This window comes from Oncorhynchus gorbuscha, unplaced genomic scaffold (assembly GCF_021184085.1).
Source record: "Oncorhynchus gorbuscha isolate QuinsamMale2020 ecotype Even-year unplaced genomic scaffold, OgorEven_v1.0 Un_scaffold_1770, whole genome shotgun sequence".
In the NCBI taxonomy this organism is placed as follows: Eukaryota; Metazoa; Chordata; class Actinopteri; order Salmoniformes; family Salmonidae; genus Oncorhynchus; species Oncorhynchus gorbuscha.
The window spans coordinates 25,001-47,538 of NW_025746455.1; the positions used below are offsets into that span (position 1 = coordinate 25,001).

The window sequence follows — 22,538 nt, forward strand, 5'->3', positions numbered from 1 at the left end:
GGAGAAGAGAGAAAAGTCACTCCCAAGGAGAAGAGAGACATGTCACTCCCAAGGAGAAGAGAGAAAAGTCACTCCCAAGGAGAAGAGAGACATGTCACTCTCAAGGAGAAGAGAGAAAAGTCACTCTCAAGGAGAAGAGAGAAAAGTCACTCTCAAGGAGAAGAGAGGAAAGTCACTCTCGAGGAGAAGAGAGAAAAGTCACTCTAGGAGAAGAGAGGAATGTCACTCTAGGAGAAGAGAGGAAAGTCACTCCCAAGGAGAAGAGAGGAAAGTTTGTCTTGTTTCTCTAAACACTGTAAGTGTGTTGTTATTGTTAGGACTGATAGGACTGGTACTACTATTCTCCCTCAGTAGTTAGGACCACAGATAACATACCTGTTAATATACAGTAGTTAGGACCACAGATAACATACCTGTTAATATACAGTAGTTAGGACCACAGATAACATACCTGTTAATATACAGTAGTTAGGACCACAGATAACATATCTGTTAATATACAGTAGTTAGGACCACAGATAACATATCTGTTAATATACAGTAGTTAGGACCACAGATAACATATCTGTTAATATACAGTAGTTAGGACTACAGATAACATACCTGTTAATATACAGTAGTTAGGATAACATATCTGTTAATATACAGTAGTTAGGACCACAGATAACATACCTGTTAATATACAGTAGTTAGGACCACAGATAACATACCTGTTAATATACAGTAGTTAGGACCACAGATAACATATCTGTTAATATACAGTAGTTAGGACCACAGATAACATATCTGTTAATATACAGTAGTTAGGACCACAGATAACATACCTGTTAATATACAGTAGTTAGGACCACAGATAACATATCTGTTAATATACAGTAGTTAGGACCACAGATAACATATCTGTTAATATACAGTAGTTAGGACTACAGATAACATACCTGTTAATATACAGTAGTTAGGATAACATATCTGTTAATATACAGTAGTTAGGACCACAGATAACATACCTGTTAATATACAGTAGTTAGGACCACAGATAACATACCTGTTAATATACAGTAGTTAGGATAACATATCTGTTAATATACAGTAGTTAGGATAACATATCTGTTAATATACAGTAGTTAGGACCACAGATAACATACCTGTTAATATACAGTAGTTAGGATAACATATCTGTTAATATACAGTAGTTAGGATAACATATCTGTTAATATACAGTAGTTAGGACCACAGATAACATACCTGTTAATATACAGTAGTTAGGATAACATATCTGTTAATATACAGTAGTTAGGATAACATATCTGTTAATATACAGTAGTTAGGACCACAGATAACATACCTGTTAATATACAGTAGTTAGGACCACAGATAACATACCTGTTAATATACAGTAGTTAGGACTACAGATAACATACCTGTTAATATACAGTAGTTAGGATAACATATCTGTTAATATACAGTAGTTAGGTCCACAGATAACATACCTGTTAATATACAGTAGTTAGGACCACAGATAACATATCTGTTAATATACAGTAGTTAGGATAACATATCTGTTAATATACAGTAGTTAGGATAACATACCTGTTAATATACAGTAGTTAGGACCACAGATAACATATCTGTTAATATACAGTAGTTAGGACCACAGATAACATACCTGTTAATATACAGTAGTTAGGATAACATATCTGTTAATATACAGTAGTTAGGACCACAGATAACATATCTGTTAATATACAGTAGTTAGGATAACATACCTGTTAATATACAGTAGTTAGGACCACAGATAACATACCTGTTAATATACAGTAGTTAGGACTACAGATAACATATCTGTTAATATACAGTAGTTAGGACCACAGATAACATATCTGTTAATATACAGTAGTTAGGACCACAGATAACATATCTGTTAATATACAGTAGTTAGGATAACATATCTGTTAATATACAGTAGTTAGGATAACATATCTGTTAATATACAGTAGTTAGGACCACAGATAACATATATGTTAATATACAGTAGTTAGGATAACATATCTGTTAATATACAGTAGTTAGGACCACAGATAACATATCTGTTAATATACAGTAGTTAGGATAACATACCTGTTAATATACAGTAGTTAGGACCACAGATAACATACCTGTTAATATACAGTAGTTAGGACTACAGATAACATATCTGTTAATATACAGTAGTTAGGACCACAGATAACATTTCTGTTAATATACAGTAGTTAGGACCACAGATAACATATCTGTTAATATACAGTAGTTAGGATAACATATCTGTTAATATACAGTAGTTAGGATAACATATCTGTTAATATACAGTAGTTAGGACCACAGATAACATATCTGTTAATATACAGTAGTTAGGATAACATATCTGTTAATATACAGTAGTTAGGACCACAGATAACATATCTGTTAATATACAGTAGTTAGGATAACATACCTGTTAATATACAGTAGTTAGGATAACATACCTGTTAATATACAGTAGTTAGGATAACATACCTGTTAATATACAGTAGTTAGGACCACAGATAACATATCTGTTAATATACAGTAGTTAGGACCACAGATAACATACCTGTTAATATACAGTAGTTAGGACCACAGATAACATACCTGTTAATATACAGTAGTTAGGATAACATACCTGTTAATATACAGTAGTTAGGATAACATATCTGTTAATATACAGTAGTTAGGACCACAGATAACATACCTGTTAATATACAGTAGTTAGGACCACAGATAACATATCTGTTAATATACAGTAGTTAGGATAACATACCTGTTAATATACAGTAGTTAGGATAACATACCTGTTAATATACAGTAGTTAGGATAACATATCTGTTAATATACAGTAGTTAGGACCACAGATAACATATCTGTTAATATACAGTAGTTAGGATAACATACCTGTTAATATACAGTAGTTAGGATAACATATATGTTAATATACAGTAGTTAGGACCACAGATAACATATCTGTTAATATACAGTAGTTAGGACCACAGATAACATATCTGTTAATATACAGTCGTTAGGACCACAGATAACATATCTGTTAATATACAGTAGTTAGGACCACAGATAACATATCTGTTAATATACAGTAGTTAGGATAACATATCTGTTAATATACAGTAGTTAGGACCACAGATAACATACCTGTTAATATACAGTAGTTAGGATAACATATCTGTTAATATACAGTAGTTAGGACCACAGATAACATATCTGTTAATATACAGTAGTTAGGATAACATATCTGTTAATATACAGTAGTTAGGACCACAGATAACATACCTGTTAATATACAGTAGTTAGGACCACAGATAACATATCTGTTAATATACAGTAGTTAGGACCACAGATAACATATCTGTTAATATACAGTAGTTAGGACCACAGATAACATATCTGTTAATATACAGTAGTTAGGACCACAGATAACATATCTGTTAATATACAGTAGTTAGGATAACATATCTGTTAATATACAGTAGTTAGGACCACAGATAACATATCTGTTAATATACAGTAGTTAGGACCACAGATAACATATCTGTTAATATACAGTAGTTAGGATAACATATCTGTTAATATACAGTAGTTAGGACCACAGATAACATATCTGTTAATATACAGTAGTTAGGACCACAGATAACATATCTGTTAATATACAGTAGTTAGGATAACATACCTGTTAATATACAGTAGTTAGGATAACATACCTGTTAATATACAGTAGTTAGGATAACATACCTGTTAATATACAGTAGTTAGGACCACAGATAACATACCTGTTAATATACAGTAGTTAGGATAACATACCTGTTAATATACAGTAGTTAGGATAACATATCTGTTAATATACAGTAGTTAGGATAACATATCTGTTAATATACAGTAGTTAGGACTACAGATAACATACCTGTTAATATACAGTAGTTAGGACCACAGATAACATATCTGTTAATATACAGTAGTTAGGACCACAGATAACATACCTGTTAATATACAGTAGTTAGGACCACAGATAACATATCTGTTAATATACAGTAGTTAGGATAACATACCTGTTAATATACAGTAGTTAGGACCACAGATAACATATCTGTTAATATACAGTAGTTAGGATAACATATCTGTTAATATACAGTAGTTAGGATAACATATCTGTTAATATACAGTAGTTAGGACCACAGATAACATATCTGTTAATATACAGTAGTTAGGATAACATATCTGTTAATATACAGTAGTTAGGACCACAGATAACATATCTGTTAATATACAGTAGTTAGGATAACATATCTGTTAATATACAGTAGTTAGGACCACAGATAACATATCTGTTAATATACAGTAGTTAGGACCACAGATAACATACCTGTTAATATACAGTAGTTAGGACCACAGATAACATATCTGTTAATATACAGTAGTTAGGACCACAGATAACATACCTGTTAATATACAGTAGTTAGGATAACATATCTGTTAATATACAGTAGTTAGGATAACATATCTGTTAATATACAGTAGTTAGGACCACAGATAACATATCTGTTAATATACAGTAGTTAGGATAACATATCTGTTAATATGCAGTAGTTAGGACCACAGATAACATATCTGTTAATATACAGTAGTTAGGATAACATATCTGTTAATATACAGTAGTTAGGACCACAGATAACATATCTGTTAATATACAGTAGTTAGGATAACATATCTGTTAATATACAGTAGTTAGGATAACATATCTGTTAATATACAGTAGTTAGGACCACAGATAACATATCTGTTAATATACAGTAGTTAGGACCACAGATAACATACCTGTTAATATACAGTAGTTAGGACCACAGATAACATATCTGTTAATATACAGTAGTTAGGATAACATATCTGTTAATATACAGTAGTTAGGATAACATACCTGTTAATATACAGTAGTTAGGACCACAGATAACATATCTGTTAATATACAGTAGTTAGGACCACAAATAACATACCTGTTAATATACAGTAGTTAGGACCACAGATAACATATCTGTTAATATACAGTAGTTAGGACCACAGATAACATACCTGTTAATATACAGTAGTTAGGATAACATACCTGTTAATATACAGTAGTTAGGACCACAGATAACATACCTGTTAATATACAGTAGTTAGGATAACATACCTGTTAATATACAGTAGTTAGGATAACATATCTGTTAATATACAGTAGTTAGGATAACATATCTGTTAATATACAGTAGTTAGGACTACAGATAACATACCTGTTAATATACAGTAGTTAGGACCACAGATAACATATCTGTTAATATACAGTAGTTAGGACCACAGATAACATACCTGTTAATATACAGTAGTTAGGACCACAGATAACATATCTGTTAATATACAGTAGTTAGGATAACATACCTGTTAATATACAGTAGTTAGGACCACAGATAACATATCTGTTAATATACAGTAGTTAGGATAACATATCTGTTAATATACAGTAGTTAGGATAACATACCTGTTAATATACAGTAGTTAGGATAACATATCTGTTAATATACAGTAGTTAGGACCACAGATAACATACCTGTTAATATACAGTAGTTAGGACCACAGATAACATATCTGTTAATATACAGTAGTTAGGATAACATACCTGTTAATATACAGTAGTTAGGACCACAGATAACATATCTGTTAATATACAGTAGTTAGGATAACATATCTGTTAATATACAGTAGTTAGGATAACATATCTGTTAATATACAGTAGTTAGGACCACAGATAACATATCTGTTAATATACAGTAGTTAGGATAACATATCTGTTAATATACAGTAGTTAGGACCACAGATAACATATCTGTTAATATACAGTAGTTAGGATAACATATCTGTTAATATACAGTAGTTAGGACCACAGATAACATATCTGTTAATATACAGTAGTTAGGACCACAGATAACATACCTGTTAATATACAGTAGTTAGGATAACATACCTGTTAATATACAGTAGTTAGGACCACAGATAACATATCTGTTAATATACAGTAGTTAGGACCACAGATAACATACCTGTTAATATACAGTAGTTAGGATAACATATCTGTTAATATACAGTAGTTAGGATAACATATCTGTTAATATACAGTAGTTAGGACCACAGATAACATATCTGTTAATATACAGTAGTTAGGATAACATATCTGTTAATATACAGTAGTTAGGACCACAGATAACATATCTGTTAATATACAGTAGTTAGGATAACATACCTGTTAATATACAGCAGTTAGGATAACATACCTGTTAATATACAGTAGTTAGGATAACATATCTGTTAATATACAGTAGTTAGGACCACAGATAACATATCTGTTAATATACAGTAGTTAGGATAACATATCTGTTAATATACAGTAGTTAGGATAACATATCTGTTAATATACAGTAGTTAGGACCACAGATAACATATCTGTTAATATACAGTAGTTAGGATAACATATCTGTTAATATACAGTAGTTAGGACCACAGATAACATATCTGTTAATATACAGTAGTTAGGATAACATATCTGTTAATATACAGTAGTTAGGACCACAGATAACATATCTGTTAATATACAGTAGTTAGGACCACAGATAACATACCTGTTAATATACAGTAGTTAGGACCACAGATAACATATCTGTTAATATACAGTAGTTAGGACCACAGATAACATACCTGTTAATATACAGTAGTTAGGATAACATACCTGTTAATATACAGCAGTTAGGATAACATACCTGTTAATATACAGTAGTTAGGATAACATATCTGTTAATATACAGTAGTTAGGACCACAGATAACATATCTGTTAATATACAGTAGTTAGGATAACATATCTGTTAATATACAGTAGTTAGGATAACATATCTGTTAATATATAGTAGTTAGGACCACAGATAACATATCTGTTAATGTACAGTAGTTAGGATAACATACCTGTTAATATACAGTAGTTAGGACCACAGATAACATACCTGTTATACAGTAGTTAGGATAACATACCTGTTAATATACAGTAGTTAGGATAACATACCTGTTAATATACAGTAGTTAGGACCACAGATAACATATCTGTTAATATACAGTAGTTAGGATAACATACCTGTTAATATACAGTAGTTAGGACCACAGATAACATATCTGATAATATACAGTAGTTAGGACCACAGATAACATACCTGTTAATATACAGTAGTTAGGACCACAGATAACATATCTGTTAATATACAGTAGTTAGGACTACAGATAACATACCTGTTAATATACAGTAGTTAGGATAACATATCTGTTAATATACAGTAGTTAGGATAACATATCTGTTAATATACAGTAGTTAGGACCACAGATAACATATCTGTTAATATACAGTAGTTAGGATAACATATCTGTTAATATACAGTAGTTAGGATAACATACCTGTTAATATACAGTAGTTAGGATAACATACCTGTTAATATACAGTAGTTAGGACCACAGATAACATACCTGTTAATATACAGTAGTTAGGACCACAGATAACATACCTGTTAATATACAGTAGTTAGGACCACAGATAACATACCTGTTAATATACAGTAGTTAGGATAACATATCTGTTAATATACAGTAGTTAGGACCACAGATAACATATCTGTTAATATACAGCAGTCTGACTCTGTGGTGATAGTATTATTATAGGAGATAGCCAGAACATTTGGCTAGAGACACGTAGCATTGGATGATTTATGGATTGCTCCCTGGTTCCTGGTGTCCTCTCTCTCCCCACCAATCATGTGATTAGTGGTTGGTATAAAGCTGTAGCAGCTGCTTGCCAATGTGTCCTCTCTCTGTCAGTGTAGCCAGTGTTTCTCTCTCTCTCTCTTTCTATCTCTCTCTTTGTCTCTCTCTCTGTCTCTCTGTCTCTCTCTGTCTCTCTGTCAGTGTAGCCAGTGTCATGTTTTGTCATTTATTATCATGTCTTGTCCCTGTGCTCCCCATTCTATTCGTTTCCCTCTGCTGGTCTTATTAGGTTCTTTCCCTCTTTCTATCCCTCTCTCTCCCCCTCCCTCTCTCACTCTCTCGCTCTCTCTTCTCTCTATCGTTCCGTTCCTGCTCCCAGCTGTTCCTATTCCCCTAATCATCATTTAGCCTTCCCACACCTGTTCCCGATCCTTTTCCCTGATTAGAGTCCCTATTTCTCTCCTTGTTATTCGTTTCTGCCCTGTCGGTTCCTTGTCTAGAATTCACCGTGCTGTGTTTGTGTATCGCCCTGTCGTGTCGTGTTTTCCTCAGATGCTGCGTGGTGAGCAGGTGTCTGAGTCTGTTTGGTTCAAGTGCCTTCCCGAGGCAACCTGCTGTTCACCTGCTGTTCAAGATCGAGTCTCCAGTTTGTCCTCGTCATTTCGAGTGAAAGTTGTGTTTTTTGATTGTATTTACTTTACTGGATTAAAGACTCTGTTTTCGCCAAGTCGCTTTTGGGTCCTCTTTCACCTGCATGACAGAAGGAACCGACCAAGGAATGGACCCAGCGACTTCAGACGCTCGTTACACTGCCGTCGAGATCCAAGGAGCCATGCTCGGCAGACACGAGCAGGAATTGTCTGCTGCTCGCCATGCCGTGGAGAACCTGGCCGCTCAGGTTTCCGACCTCTCTGGACAGTTCCAGAGTCTACGTCTCGTGCCACCTGTTACTTCCTGGCCTGCCGAGCCTCCAGAACCTAGGGTTAATAACCCACCTTGCTACTCCGGGCAGCCCACTGAGTGCCGCTCCTTTCTCACGCAGTGTGAGATTGTGTTCTCTCTCAACCCAACACATACTCTAGAGAGAGAGCTCGGGTTGCTTACGTCATTTCACTCCTTACTGGCCGGGCTCGAGAATGGGGCACAGCTATCTGGGAGGCAAGGGCTGATTGCTCTAACAAGTTCCAGAACTTTAAAGAGGAGATGATTCGGGTTTTTGACCGTTCAGTTTTTGGTAGGGAGGCTTCTAGGGCCCTGGCTTCCTTATGCCAAGGTGAACGGTCCATAACGGATTATTCTATTGAGTTTCGCACTCTTGCTGCCTCTAGTGAGTGGAACGAGCCGGCGCTGCTCGCTCGTTTTCTGGAGGGACTCCACGCAGTGGTTAAGGATGAGATTCTCTCCCGGGAGGTTCCTTCAGATGTGGACTCTTTGATTGCTCTCGCCATCCGCATAGAACGACGGGTAGATCTTCGTCACCGGGCTCGTGGAAGAGAGCTCGCATCAACGGTGTTTCCCTGCTCCGCATCGCAACCATCTCCCTCCTCTGGCTCAGAGACTGAGCCCATGCAGCTGGGAGGGATTCGCATCTCGACTAAGGAGAGGGAACGGAGGATCACCAACCGCCTGTGCCTCTATTGCGGAGTTGCTGGACATTTTGTTAATTCATGTCCAGTAAAAGCCAGAGCTCATCTGTAAGCGGAGGGCTACAGGTGAGCGCAACTACTCAAGTCTCTCCATCAAAGTCCTGTACTACTTTGTCGGTCCATCTACGCTGGACCGGTTCGGGTGCTACATGTAGTGCCTTGATAGACTCTGGGGCTGAGGGTTGTTTCATGGACGAAGCATGGGTTCGGAAACATGACATTCCTTTCAGAGAGTTAGAGAAGCCTACGCCCATGTTCGCCTTAGATGGTAGTCATCTTCCCAGTATCAGATTTGAGACACTACCTTTAACCCTCACAGTATCTGGTAACCACAGTGAGACTATTTCTTTTTTTGATTTTCCGTTCACCGTTTACACCTGTTGTTTTGGGTCATCCCTGGCTAGTATGTCATAATCCTTCTATTAATTGGTCTAGTAATTCTATCCTATCCTGGAACGTTTCTTGTCATGTGAAGTGTTTAATGTCTGCCATCCCTCCCGTTTCTTCTGTCCCTACTTCTCAGGAGGAACCTGGCGATTTGACAGGAGTGCCGGAGGAATATCATGATCTGCGCACGGTCTTCAGTCGGTCCCGAGCCAACTCCCTTCCTCCTCACCGGTCGTATGATTGTAGTATTGATCTCCTCCCGGGGACCACTCCTCCTCGGGGTAGACTATACTCTCTGTCGGCTCCCGAACGTAAGGCTCTCGAGGATTATTTGTCTGTGTCTCTTGACGCCGGTACCATAGTGCCTTCTTCCTCTCCGGCCGGGGCGGGGTTCTTTTTTGTTAAGAAGAAGGACGGTACTCTGCGCCCCTGCGTGGATTATCGAGGGCTGAATGACATAACGGTTAAGAATCGTTATCCGCTTCCCCTTATGTCATCAGCCTTCGAGATTCTGCAGGGAGCCAGGTGCTTTACTAAGTTGGACCTTCGTAACGCTTACCATCTCGTGCGCATCAGAGAGGGGGACGAGTGGAAAACGGCGTTTAACACTCCGTTAGGGCATTTTGAGTACCGGGTTCTGCCGTTCGGTCTCGCCAATGCGCCAGCTGTTTTTCAGGCATTAGTTAATGATGTTCTGAGAGACATGCTGAACATCTTTGTTTTTGTCTATCTTGACGATATCCTGATTTTTCTCCGTCACTCGAGATTCATGTTCAGCACGTTCGACGTGTTCTACAGCGCCTTTTAGAGAATTGTCTCTACGTAAAGGCTGAGAAGTGCTCTTTTCATGTCTCCTCCGTTACTTTTCTCGGTTCCGTTATTTCCGCTGAAGGCATTCAGATGGATTCCGCTAAGGTCCAAGCTGTCAGTGATTGGCCCGTTCCAAGGTCACGTGTCGAGTTGCAGCGCTTTTAGGTTTCGCTAATTTCTATCGGCGTTTCATTCGTAATTTCGGTCAAGTTGCTGCCCCTCTCACAGCTCTTACTTCTGTCAAGACGTGTTTTAAGTGGTCCGGTTCCGCCCAGGGAGCTTTTGATCTTCTAAAAGAACGTTTTACGTCCGCTCCTATCCTCGTTACTCCTGACGTCACTAGACAATTCATTGTCGAGGTTGGCGCTTCAGAGGTAGGCGTGGGAGCCATTCTATCCCAGCGCTTCCAGTCTGACGATAAGGTTCATCCTTGCGCTTATTTTTCTCATCGCCTGTCGCCATCTGAGCGCAACTATGATGTGGGTAACCGTGAACTGCTCGCCATCCGCTTAGCCCTAGGCGAATGGCGACAGTGGTTGGAGGGGGCGACCGTTCCTTTTGTCGTTTGGACAGACCATAAGAACCTTGAGTACATCCGTTCTGCCAAACGACTTAATGCCCGTCAAGCTCGTTGGGCGTTGTTTTTCGCTCGTTTCGAGTTTGTGATTTCTTACCGTCCGGGTAGCAAGAACACCAAGCCTGATGCCTTATCCCGTCTGTTTAGTTCTTCTGTGGCTTCTACTGATCCCGAGGGGATTCTTCCTTATGGGCGTGTTGTCGGGTTAACAGTCTGGGGAATTGAAAGACAGGTTAAGCAAGCACTCACGCACACTGCGTCGCGCGCGCTTGTCCTAGTAACCTCCTTTTCGTTCCTGGTTCCACTCGTCTGGCTGTTCTTCAGTGGGCTCACTCTGCCAAGTTAGCTGGTCATCCCGGTGTTCGAGGCACTCTTGCGTCTATTCGCCAGCGCTTTTGGTGGCCGACTCAGGAGCGTGACACGCGCCGTTTCGTGGCTGCTTGTTCGGACTGCGCGCAGACTAAGTCGGGTAACTCTCCTCCTGCCGGTCGTCTCAGACCGCTCCCCATTCCTTCTCGACCATGGTCTCACATCGCCTTAGACTTCATTACCGGTCTGCCTTTGTCTGCGGGGAAGACTGTGATTCTTACGGTTGTCGATAGGTTCTCTAAGGCGGCACATTTCATTCCCCTCGCTAAACTTCCTTCCGCTAAGGAGACGGCACAAATCATTATCGAGAATGTATTCAGAATTCATGGCCTCCCGTTAGACGCCGTTTCAGACAGAGGCCCGCAATTCACGTCACAGTTTTGGAGGGAGTTCTGTCGTTTGATTGGTGCGTCCGTCAGTCTCTCTTCCGGGTTTCATCCCCAGTCTAACGGTCAAGCAGAGAGGGCCAATCAGACGATTGGTCGCATACTACGCAGCCTTTCTTTCAGAAACCCTGCGTCTTGGGCAGAACAGCTCCCCTGGGCAGAATACGCTCACAATTCGCTTCCTTCGTCTGCTACCGGGTTATCTCCGTTTCAGAGTAGTCTGGGTTACCAGCCTCCTCTGTTCTCATCCCAGCTTGCCGAGTCCAGCGTTCCCTCCGCTCAAGCGTTTGTCCAACGTTGTGAGCGCACCTGGAGGAGGGTGAGGTCTGCACTTTGCCGTTACAGGGCACAGACTGTGAGAGCCGCCAATAAACGCAGGATTAAGAGTCCAAGGTATTGTTGCGGCCAGAGAGTGTGGCTTTCCACTCGCAACCTTCCTCTTACGACAGCTTCTCGTAAGTTGACTCCGCGGTTCATTGGTCCGTTCCGTGTCTCCCAGGTCGTCAATCCTGTCGCTGTGCGACTGCTTCTTCCGCGACATCTTCGTCGCGTCCATCCTGTCTTCCATGTCTCCTGTGTTAAGCCCTTTCTTCGCACCCCCGTTCGTCTTCCCTCCCCCTCCCGTCCTTGTCGAGAGCGCACCTATTTACAAGGTACATAAGATCATGGACATGCGTTCTCGGGGACGGGGTCACCAATACTTAGTGGATTGGGAGGGTTACGGTCCTGAGGAGAGGAGTTGGGTTCCGTCTCGGGACGTGCTGGACCGTTCACTCATTGATGATTTCCTCCGTTGCCGCCAGGATTCCTCCTCGAGTGCGCCAGGAGGCGCTCGGTGAGTGGGGGGTACTGTCATGTTTTGTCATTTATTATCATGTCTTGTCCCTGTGCTCCCCATTCTATTCGTTTCCCTCTGCTGGTCTTATTAGGTTCTTTCCCTCTTTCTATCCCTCTCTCTCCCCTCCCTCTCTCACTCTCTCGCTCTCTCTTCTCTCTATCGTTCCGTTCCTGCTCCCAGCTGTTCCTATTCCCCTAATCATCATTTAGCCTTCCCACACCTGTTCCCGATCCTTTTCCCTGATTAGAGTCCCTATTTCTCTCCTTGTTATTCGTTTCTGCCCTGTCGGTTCCTTGTCTAGAATTCACCGTGCTGTGTTTGTGTATCGCCCTGTCGTGTCGTGTTTTCCTCAGATGCTGCGTGGTGAGCAGGTGTCTGAGTCTGTTTGGTTCAAGTGCCTTCCCGAGGCAACCTGCTGTTCACCTGCTGTTCAAGATCGAGTCTCCAGTTTGTCCTCGTCATTTCGAGTGAAAGTTGTGTTTTTTGATTGTATTTACTTTACTGGATTAAAGACTCTGTTTTCGCCAAGTCGCTTTTGGGTCCTCTTTCACCAGCATGACAGCCAGTGTTTCTCTCTCTCTCTCTTTCTATCTCTCTCTTTGTCTCTCTCTCTGTCTCTCTGTCTCTCTCTGTCTCTCTCTTTGTCTCTCTCTCTGTCTCTCTCTTTGTCTCTCTCTTTGTCTCTCTCTGTCTCTCTGTCAGTGTAGCCAGTGTTTCTCTCTCTCTCTTTCTTTGTTTCTCTCTTTGTCTCTCTCTGTCTCTCTGTCAGTGTAGCCAGTGTTTCTCTCTCTCTCTCTCTTTGTTTCTCTCTCTCTGTCTGTCTCTCTCTTTGTCTCTCTCTCTGTCTCTCTCTTTGTCTCTCTCTTTGTCTCTTTCTGTCTCTCTGTCAGTGTAGCCAGTGTTTCTCTCTCTCTCTCTCTTTGTTTCTCTCTCTCTGTCTGTCTCTCTCTTTGTCTCTCTCTCTGTCTCTCTCTTTGTCTCTCTCTGTCTCTCTCCTCTCTCAATTCAATTCAGTTCAATTCAAGGGCTTTATTGGCATGGGAAACATGTGTTAACATTGCCAAAGCAAGTGAGGTAGATAATATATAAAGTGAATATATAAAGTGAAAAACAAAAAAGATTAACAGTAAACATTACACATACAGAAGTTTCAAAACAGTAAAGACATTACAAATGTCATATTATATATATATATACACAGTGTTTTAACAATGTACAAATGGTTAAAGGACACAAGATAAAATAAATAAGCATAAATATGGGTTGTATTTGCAATGGTGTTTGTTCTTCACTGGTTGCCCTTTTCTCGTGGCAACAGGTCACACATCTTGCTGCTGTGATGGAACACTGTGGAATTTCACCCAGTAGATATGGGAGTTTTTCAAAATTGGATTTGTTTTCGAATTCTTTGTGGATCTGTGTAATCTGAGGGAAATATGTCTCTCTAATATGGTCATACATTGGACAGGAGGTTAGGAAGTGCAGCTCAGTTTCCACCTCATTTTGTGGGCAGTGAGCACATAGCCTGTCTTCTCTTGAGAGCCATGTCTGCCTACGGCGGCCTTTCTCAATAGCAAGGCTATGCTCACTGAGTCTGTACATAGTCAAAGCTTTCCTTAATTTTGGGTCAGTCACAGTGGTCAGGTATTCTGCCGCTGTGTACTCTCTGTTTAGGGCCAAATAGCATTCTAGTTTGCTCTGTTTTTTTGTAAATTCTTTACAATGTGTCAAGTAATTATCTTTTTGCTTTCTCATGATGTGGTTGGGTCTAATTGTGTTGCTGTCCTGGGGCTCTGTAGGGTGTGTTTGTGTTTGTGAACAGAGCCCCAGGACCAGCTTGCTTAGGGGACTCTTCTCCAGGTTCATCTCTCTGTAGGTGATGGCTTTTTATGGATGGTTTGTGAATCGCTTCCTTTTAGGTGGTTGTAGAATTTAACGGCTCTTTTCTTGATTTTGATCATTAGTGGGTATCGGCCTAATTCTGCTCTGCATGCATTATTTGGTGTTCTACGTTGTACACGGAGGATATTTTTTCAGAATTCTGCGTGCAGAGTCTCAATTTGGTGTTTGTCCCATTTTGTGAAGTCTTGGTTGGTGAGCGGACCCCAGACCTCGCAACCATAAAGGGCAATGGGCTCTATGACTGATTCAAGTATTTTTAGCCAAATCCTAATTGGTATGTTGAAATTGATGTTTCTTTTGATTTCATAGAATGCCCTTCTTGCCTTGTCTCTCAGATCGTTTTCCACAGCTTTGTAGAAGTTACCTGTGGCGCTGATGTTTAGGCCAAGGTATGTATAGTTTTTTGTGTGCTCTAGGGCAACAGTGTCTAGATGGAATTTGTATTTGTGGTCCTGGTGACTGGACCTTTTTTGGAACAAAATTATTTTGGTCTTACTGAGATTTACTGTCAGGGCCCAGGTCTGACAGAATCTGTGCAGAAGATCTAGATGCTGCTGTAGGCCCTCCTTGATTGGTGATAGAAGCACCAGATCATCAGCAAACAGCAGACATTTGACTTCGGATTCTAGCAGGGGGAGGCCGGGTGCTGCGGACTTTTCTAGTGCCAGCGCCAATTCGTTGATATATATGTTGAAGAGGGTGGGGCTTAAGCTGCATCCCTGTCTCACCCCACGACCCTGTGTGAAGAAATGTGTGTGTTTTTTGCCAATTTTAACCACACACTTGTTGTTTGTGTACATGGATTTTATAATGTCGTATGTTTTACCCCCAACACCACTTTCCATCAGTTTGTATAGCAGACCCTCATGCCAGATTGAGTCGAAGGCTTTTTTGAAATCAACAAAGCATGAGAAGACTTTGCCTTTGTTTTGGTTTGTTTGGTTGTCATTTAGGGTGTGCAGGGTGAATACATGGTCTGTTGTACGGTAATTTGGTAAAAGCCAATTTGACATTTGCTCAGTACATTGTTTTCATTGAGGAAATGTACGAGTCTGCTGTTAATAATAATGCAGAGGATTTTTCCAAGGTTACTGTTGACACATATTCCACGGTAGTTATTGGGGTCAAATTTGTCTCCACTTTTGTGGATTGGGGTGATCAGTCCTTGGTTCCAAATATTGGGGAAGATGCCAGAGCTAAGGATGATGTTAAAGAGTTTTAGTATAGCCAATTGGAATTTGTTGTCTGTATATTTGATCATTTCATTGAGGATACCATCAACACCGCAGGCCTTTTTAGGTTGGAGGGTTTGTATTTTGTCCTGTAGTTCATTCAAGGTAATTTGAGAATCCAGTGGGTTCTGGTCGTCTTTAATAGTTGATTCTAAGCTGTGTATTTGATCATGTATATGTTTTTGCTGTTTGTTCTTTGTTATAGAGACAAAAAGATTGGAGAAGTGGTTTACCCATACATCTCCATTTTGGATAGATAATTCTTCGTGTTGTTGTTTGTTTAGTGTTTTCCAATTTTCCCAGAAGTGGTTAGAGTCTATGGATTATTCAATTACATTGAGCTGATTTCTGACGTGCTGTTCCTTCTTTTTCCGTAGTGTATTTCTGTATTGGTTTAGTGATTCACCATAGTGAAGGCGTAGACTCAGGTTTTCCGGGTCTCTATGTTTTTGGTTGGACAGGTTTCTCAATTTCTTTCTTAGATTTTTGCATTCTTCATCAAATTTGTCATTATTGTTAATTTTCTTCGGTTTTCTATTTGAGATTTTTAGATTTGATAGGGAAGCTGAGAGGTCAAATATACTGTTAAGATTTTCTACTGCCAAGTTTACACCTTCACTATTTCAGTGGAACGTTTTACCGAGGAAATTGTCTAAAAGGGATTGAATTTGTTGTTGCCTAATTGTTTTTTTGGTAGGTTTCCAAACTGCATTCATTCCATCTATAGCATTTCTTAATGTTACTCAGTTCCTTTGGCTTTGATGCCTCATGATTGAGTATTGCTCTGTTTAAGTAGACTGTGATTTTGCTGTGGTCTGATAGGGGTGTCAGTTGGCTGACTGTGAACGCTCTCATCTCTCTCCTCCCTGTCTCTCTTTCCTCCCTGTCCCTCTCTTTCCTCCCTGTCTCTCTTTCCTCTCTCTGTCTCTCTCTCTTTCCTCCCTGTCCCTCTCTTTCCTCTCCCTGTCTCTCTTTCCTCTCTCTGTCTAACTCCTCTCTGTCTCTCTCTTTCATCTCTGTCTCTCTCTCCTCCGTCTCTCTTTCTCTCTCTCTCTCTCTCTCTCTCTCTCTCTCTCTCTCTCTCTCTCTCTCTCTCTCTCTCTCTCTCTCTCTCTCTCTCTCTCTCTCTCTCTCTCTCTCTCTCCTCCTCTCTCTCTCTCTCTCTGTCTCTCTCTCTCTCTGTCTCTCTCTCTTTCCTCTCCCTCCTCTCTCTCCTCCTCTCTCTCTCCTCTCTCTGTCTCTCTCCTCTCTGTCTCTCTCTTTCATCTCTGTCTCTCTCTTTCCCCGCTCTCCTCCCTGTATCTCTCTCCTCCGTCTCTCTCTCTCTCCTCCGTCTCTCTCTCTCTCTCTCTCTCTCTCTCTCTCTCTCTCTCTCTCTCTCTCTCTCTCTCTCTCTCTCTCTCTCTCTCTCTCTCTCTCTCTCTCTCTCTCTCTCTCTCTCTCCTCCGTCTCTCTCTCTCTCTCTCTCTCTCTCTCTCTCTCTCTCTCTCTCTCGTCTCTCTCTCTCTCTCTCTCTCTCTCTCTCTCTCTCTCCTCCTCTCTCTCTCTCTCTCTCTCTCTCTCTCTCTCTCTCTCTCTCTCTCTCTCTCTCTCTCTCTCTCTCTCTCTCTCTCCTCCGTCTCTCTCTCTCTCTCTCTCTCTCTCTCTCTCTCTCTCTCTCTCTCTCTCTCTCTCTCTCTCTCTCTCTCCTCCGTCTCTCTCTCTCTCTCTCTCTCTCTCTCTCTCTCTCTCTCTCTCTCTCTCTCTCTCTCTCTCTCTCTCTCCCTCTCTCTCTCCTCCTCTCTCTCTCTCTCTCCGTCTCTCTCTCTCTCTCTCTCTCTCTCTCTCTCTCTCTCTCTCTCTCTCTCTCTCTCTCTCTCTCTCTCTCTCTCTCTCTCTCTCTCTCTCTCTCTCTCTCTCTCTCTCTCTCTCTCTCTCTCTCTCTCTCTCTCCTCTCTCTCTCTCTCTCTCTCTCCGTCTCTCTCTCTCTCCTCCTGTCTCTCTCTCCTCTCTGTCTCTCTCTTCTCTCTCTCTCTCTCTCTCTCTCTCTCTCTCTCTCTCTCTCTCTCTCTCTCTCTCTCTCTCTCTCTCTCTCTCTCTCTCTCTCTCTCTCTCCTCCCTGTCTCTCTCTCCTCTCTGTCTCTCTCTCTTTCCTCTCCCTATCTCTCTTTCCTCTCTCTCTCCTCTCTCTGTCTCTCTCCTCTCTGTCTCTCTCTTTCATCTCTGTCTCTCTCTTTCCCCGCTCTCCTCCCTGTATCTCTCTCCTCCGTCTCTCTCTCTCTCTCTCTCTCTCTCTCTCTCTCTCTCTCTCTCTCTCTCTCTCTCTCTCTCTCTCTCTCTCTCTCTCTCTCTCTCTCTCTCTCTCTCTCTCTCTCTCTCTCTCTCTGTCTCTCTCTCTCTCTCTCTCTCTCCTCTCTCTCTCTCTCTCTCTCTCTCTCTCTCTCTCTCTCTCTCTCTCTCTCTGTCTCTCTCTGTCTCTCTCTTTCATCTCTGTCTCTCTCTTTCCCCGCTCTCCTCCCTGTATCTCTCTCCTCCGTCTCTCTCTCTCTCTCTCTCCTCTCTCTCTCTCTCTCTCTCTCTCTCTCTCTCTCTCTCTCTCTCTCTCTCTCTCTCTCTCTCTCTCTCTCTCTCTCCCTGTCTCTCTCTCCTCTCTGTCTCTCTCTCTCTCTCCTCTCCTCTCTCCTATCTCTCTCTCCTCCCTCTCTCTCTCTCTCTCCTCTCTCTGTCTCTCTCCTCTCTGTCTCTCTCTTTCATCTCTGTCTCTCTCTTTCCCCGCTCTCCTCCCTGTATCTCTCTCCTCCGTCTCTCTCTCTCTCTCTCTCTCTCTCTCTCTCTCTCTCTCTCTCTCTCTCTCTCTCTCTCTCTCTCCTCCGTCTCTCTCTCTCTCTCCTCCCTGTCTCTCTCTCCTCTCTGTCTCTCTCTCTCTTTCCTCTCCCTATCTCTCTTTCCTCTCTCTCTCCTCTCTCTGTCTCTCTCCTCTCTGTCTCTCTCTTTCATCTCTGTCTCTCTCTTTCCCCGCTCTCCTCTATGTCTCTCTCTCTCCTTTCTGTCTCTCTCTCTCTCTCTCTCTCTCTCCTCTCTCTCATCTCTTTCCTCTCTGTCTCTCTCTCCTCCCTGTCTCTCTCTCCTCTCTGTCTCTCTCTCTTTCCTCTCCCTATCTCTCTTTCCTCTCTCTCTCCTCTCTCTGTCTCTCTCCTCTCTGTCTCTCTCTTTCATCTCTGTCTCTCTCTTTCCCCGCTCTCCTCTATGTCTCTCTCTCTCTCTCCTTTCTGTCTCTCTCTCTCTCTCCTCTCTCTCATCTCTTTCCTCTCTGTCTCTCTCGATGCAGACAATGTTTTTATTGAGCGGGTGGTCAGGGGGTCGGAACATCATTACAAATAATTAGTAGACTGCAAATCGACCACAAATTGTTTGTTTGTTTTTTTGGCTCAGAAAACATGGGCCGCCAAATAAAATCACCCGGGGGCCACCAGTTGTGGACCCCTGAGATACAGCATAGTGACTGAGGCTCTAATGAAAAGCTCAGTTCCATTGTTGAATAGATGAACTCAGCATCCCACAGCTCTCTCTACATTACAGTGTCTGTGTCCCAAATGGAACCCTATTCCCTATATATACAGTATATTACTCCATCATAGCCCTATGGGCCCTGGTCAAAAGTAGTGCACTACATAGGAAATAGGGTGCCATTTTGGGAAGCACTCTATTGTTCTGACTGGTTGACTGGCTGACTTATTTTAAGTTAGCCTTGCCCCTAGGATGAACAGAAGACTGAGTCTAGGTTTCGTGTTACTGGTTGGAATTATTTTTTGATTTGGTTTGAGATGTTATTTGTTTAAAGTTTTAATCAACAGTTGGTTGAGAACTTAAACCGTGTTTTAAGGATGTACTGCTGCGGCTATAACACAACCACTGATCTGGGACCAGTCTATAACACTGATCTGGGACCAGTCTATAACACTGATCTGGGACCAGGCTATAACACTGATCTGAGACCAGGTTATAACACTGATCTGGGACCAGGCTATATCACTGATCTGGGACCAGGCTATAACACAACCACTGATCTGGGACCAGGCTATAACACAACCACTGATCTGGGACCAGTCTATAACACTGATCTGGGACCAGGCTATAACACTACCACTGATCTGGGACCAGTCTATAACACTGATCTGGGACCAGTCTATAACACTGATCTGATACCAGGTTATAACACTGATCTGGGACCAGGCTATAACACTGATCTGGGACCAGACTATAACACAACCACTGATCTGGGACCAGCCTATAACACTGATCTGGGACCAGGCTATAACACTGATCTGGGACCAGTCTATAACACTGATCTGGGACCAGGCTATAACACTGATCTGGGACCAGTCTATAACACTGAACACTGATCTGGGACCAGGCTATATCACTGATCTGGGACCAGTCTATAACACTGATCTGGGACCAGGCTATAACACTGATCTGGGACCAGTCTATAACACAACCACTGATCTGGGACCAGGCTACAACGATCCCACTAATGCCGATCCCTCTCCCTGTCTGTCTCTGTATCGTCCCACCAGTGATCAGCTGCGTTGACCCAGGTGTTCCTGCTAATGGTCTGAGGTTTGGAGAGGACTTCACTGTGGGCCACAACGTCACCTTCATGTGCCAGCCTGGCTACCTGATAGAGGCAGGCGGGACCACAACTCTCACCTGTACCCACAATGGCACCTGGAGCGCCACCACGCCCATCTGCAAAGGTACGACATCTGATGATGATGATGGTGGTGGTGATGATGATGGTGGTGGTGGTGGTGGTGGTGATGGTGGTGGTGACGATGGAGGTGATGGTGAAGATTATGGGGATGATGTTGATGACGATGATGAGTATGGTGATGATGAAGATTATGGTGATGATGAAGAGTGTGGTGATGATGATGATGGTGGTGTGATGATGATGGTGGTGGTGGTGGTGGTGATGATGGTGGTGATGATGAAGAGTATGGTGATGATGAAGATTATGGTGATGATGAAGAGTGTGGTGATGATAATGGTGATGGTGATAATGATGAGGGTGATGATGATGATGGTGATGATGGTGGTGGTGATGATGGTGGTGGTGATGATGAAGCGTATGGTGATGATGAAGAGTATGGTGATGATGATGGTGATGGTGATACTGATGATGGTGATGATGGTGGTGGTGATGATGAAGCGTGGTGATGATGATGAAGAGTATGGTGATGATGATGGTGATAATGATGATGGTGATGAGGAAGAGTATGGTGATGATGAAGAGTATGGTGATGATGATGATGATGATGATGATGATGATGATGGTGATAATGATGATGGTGATGAGGAAGAGTATGGTGATGATGATGATGATGATGATGATGGTAATAATGATGATGGTGATGAGGAAGAGTATGGTGATGATGAAGAGTATGGTGATGATGAAGAGTATGGTGATGATGATGATGATGGTGATAATGATGATGGTGATGAGGAAGAGTATGGATGATGAGATGATGATGAAGAGTATGGTGATGATGATGATGATGATGGTGATAATGATGTGATGATGAAGAGTATGGTGATGATGAAGAGTATGGTGATGATGATGATGATGGTGATAATGATGATGGTGATGAGGAAGAGTATGGTGATGATGATGAAGAGTATGGTGATGATGAAGAGTATGGTGATGATGAAGAGTATGGTGATGATGAAGAGTATGGTGATGATGATGATGGTGATAATGATGATGGTGATGAGGAAGAGTATGGTGATGATGAAGAGTATGGTGATGATGAAGAGTATGGTGATGATGAAGAGTATGGTGATAATGATGATGGTGATGAGGAAGAGTATGGTGATGATGAAGAGTATGGTGATGATGTAGAGCGTCTGCTAAATGACTTAAATGTAAATGTAAATGAAGAGTATGGTGATGATGAAGCGTATGGTGATGATGAAGCGTATGGTGATGATGAAGCGTATGGTGATGATGAAGAGTATGGTGATGATGAAGAGTATGGTGATGATGAAGAGTATGGTGATGATGATGATGATGATGGTGATGATGATGATGATGATGGTGATAATGATGATGGTGATGATGAAGAGTATGGTGATGATGAAGAGTATGGTGATGAGGAAGAGTATGGTGATGATGATGATGATGGTGATAATGATGATGGTGATGAGGAAGAGTATGGTGATGATGAAGCGTATGGTGATGATGAAGAGTATGGTGATGATGATGATGATGGTGATAATGATGATGGTGATGAGGAAGAGTATGGTGATGATGAAGAGTATGGTGATGATGAAGAGTATGGTGATGATGAAGATGATATGGGCCCTCTCAGATTACAGGAATGAAAATATGTCAGATGTTATTAAAATTCCGATAACTTTCCCCAAACTTCCTGATTTCCCAGAAATCCTAGTTTGGAGGATTCCTGAATTTCCTACATATTCCCTCGTACTTCCAGGATTCTTTCCACCAGGATGACTAGAAACCCGGGGAATATTAGCATAAATTACCTGAATTTTGTAACCCAAGTTCTCATTAATTATTC

General features: G+C 41.4%; 1 protein-coding gene across 1 annotated transcript in view; it reads left to right on the plus strand.

Annotated features, from left to right (window-relative positions):
* Nucleotides 1–22,538, plus strand: part of LOC124024187 (CUB and sushi domain-containing protein 3-like) — a gene marked incomplete at its 3' end in the record, with an annotated part of 83,349 nt that overhangs the window by 18,351 nt on the left and 42,460 nt on the right. Inside the window, exon 3 of the mRNA XM_046338187.1 lies at nt 20,532–20,711. Within this exon, the coding sequence (XP_046194143.1) occupies nt 20,532–20,711 (180 nt within the window). The remainder of the gene's footprint in view (nt 1–20,531; nt 20,712–22,538) is intronic.